At 66.9% G+C, this 366-nt stretch overlaps 1 protein-coding gene across 1 annotated transcript in view; it reads left to right on the top strand.

The window, feature by feature from the left end:
* PCBP4 (poly(rC) binding protein 4) overlaps positions 1–366 on the top strand; it is a 6820-nt gene that overhangs the window by 2125 nt on the left and 4329 nt on the right. Inside the window, exons 7-8 of the mRNA XM_010134705.1 lie at positions 22–80; positions 346–360. Coding sequence (XP_010133007.1) covers positions 22–80; positions 346–360 — 74 coding nt within the window. The remainder of the gene's footprint in view (positions 1–21; positions 81–345; positions 361–366) is intronic.

Below are 366 nucleotides of genomic sequence, written 5' to 3'. Positions count from 1 at the left end.
CTGACCGGTCTGTCACCGTCGCTGGGGTGCCGGACACCAGCATCCAGTGCGTGAGACAGATCTGCGCCGTCATCCTGGAGGTACCCTCTGAGCCCTGTGCCCAGCCTAGCGGGGCACGTGCTGCCCACCCCCGCTCCCTGGGGCTTCCCCTGCCCACCTCTGACCTGGGCACTGGGATGCCCCTGCACGGAAGTCCATAGGAGCACCCTGCCTTGGTGGTGCTGGGTGCTGTGTCCAGCTTACTGGGGGCATGGAGGAGCAGAGGGGATCCGGGAGGACCCATGGGGCTGCGGGAGCATTCTGCCTCATCTCTTATCCCCTCCACCTCCTTCCCTCCCTCTCCAGTCGCCTCCGAAGGGGGCCACC

The sequence above is a fragment of the Buceros rhinoceros genome, unplaced genomic scaffold, assembly GCF_000710305.1.
Source record: "Buceros rhinoceros silvestris isolate BGI_N320 unplaced genomic scaffold, ASM71030v1 scaffold22624, whole genome shotgun sequence".
Taxonomy (NCBI): Eukaryota; Metazoa; Chordata; class Aves; order Bucerotiformes; family Bucerotidae; genus Buceros; species Buceros rhinoceros.
The sequence above is the reverse complement of the archived record's forward strand: the minus strand, read 5'-3'. Positions and strand labels throughout refer to the sequence as shown.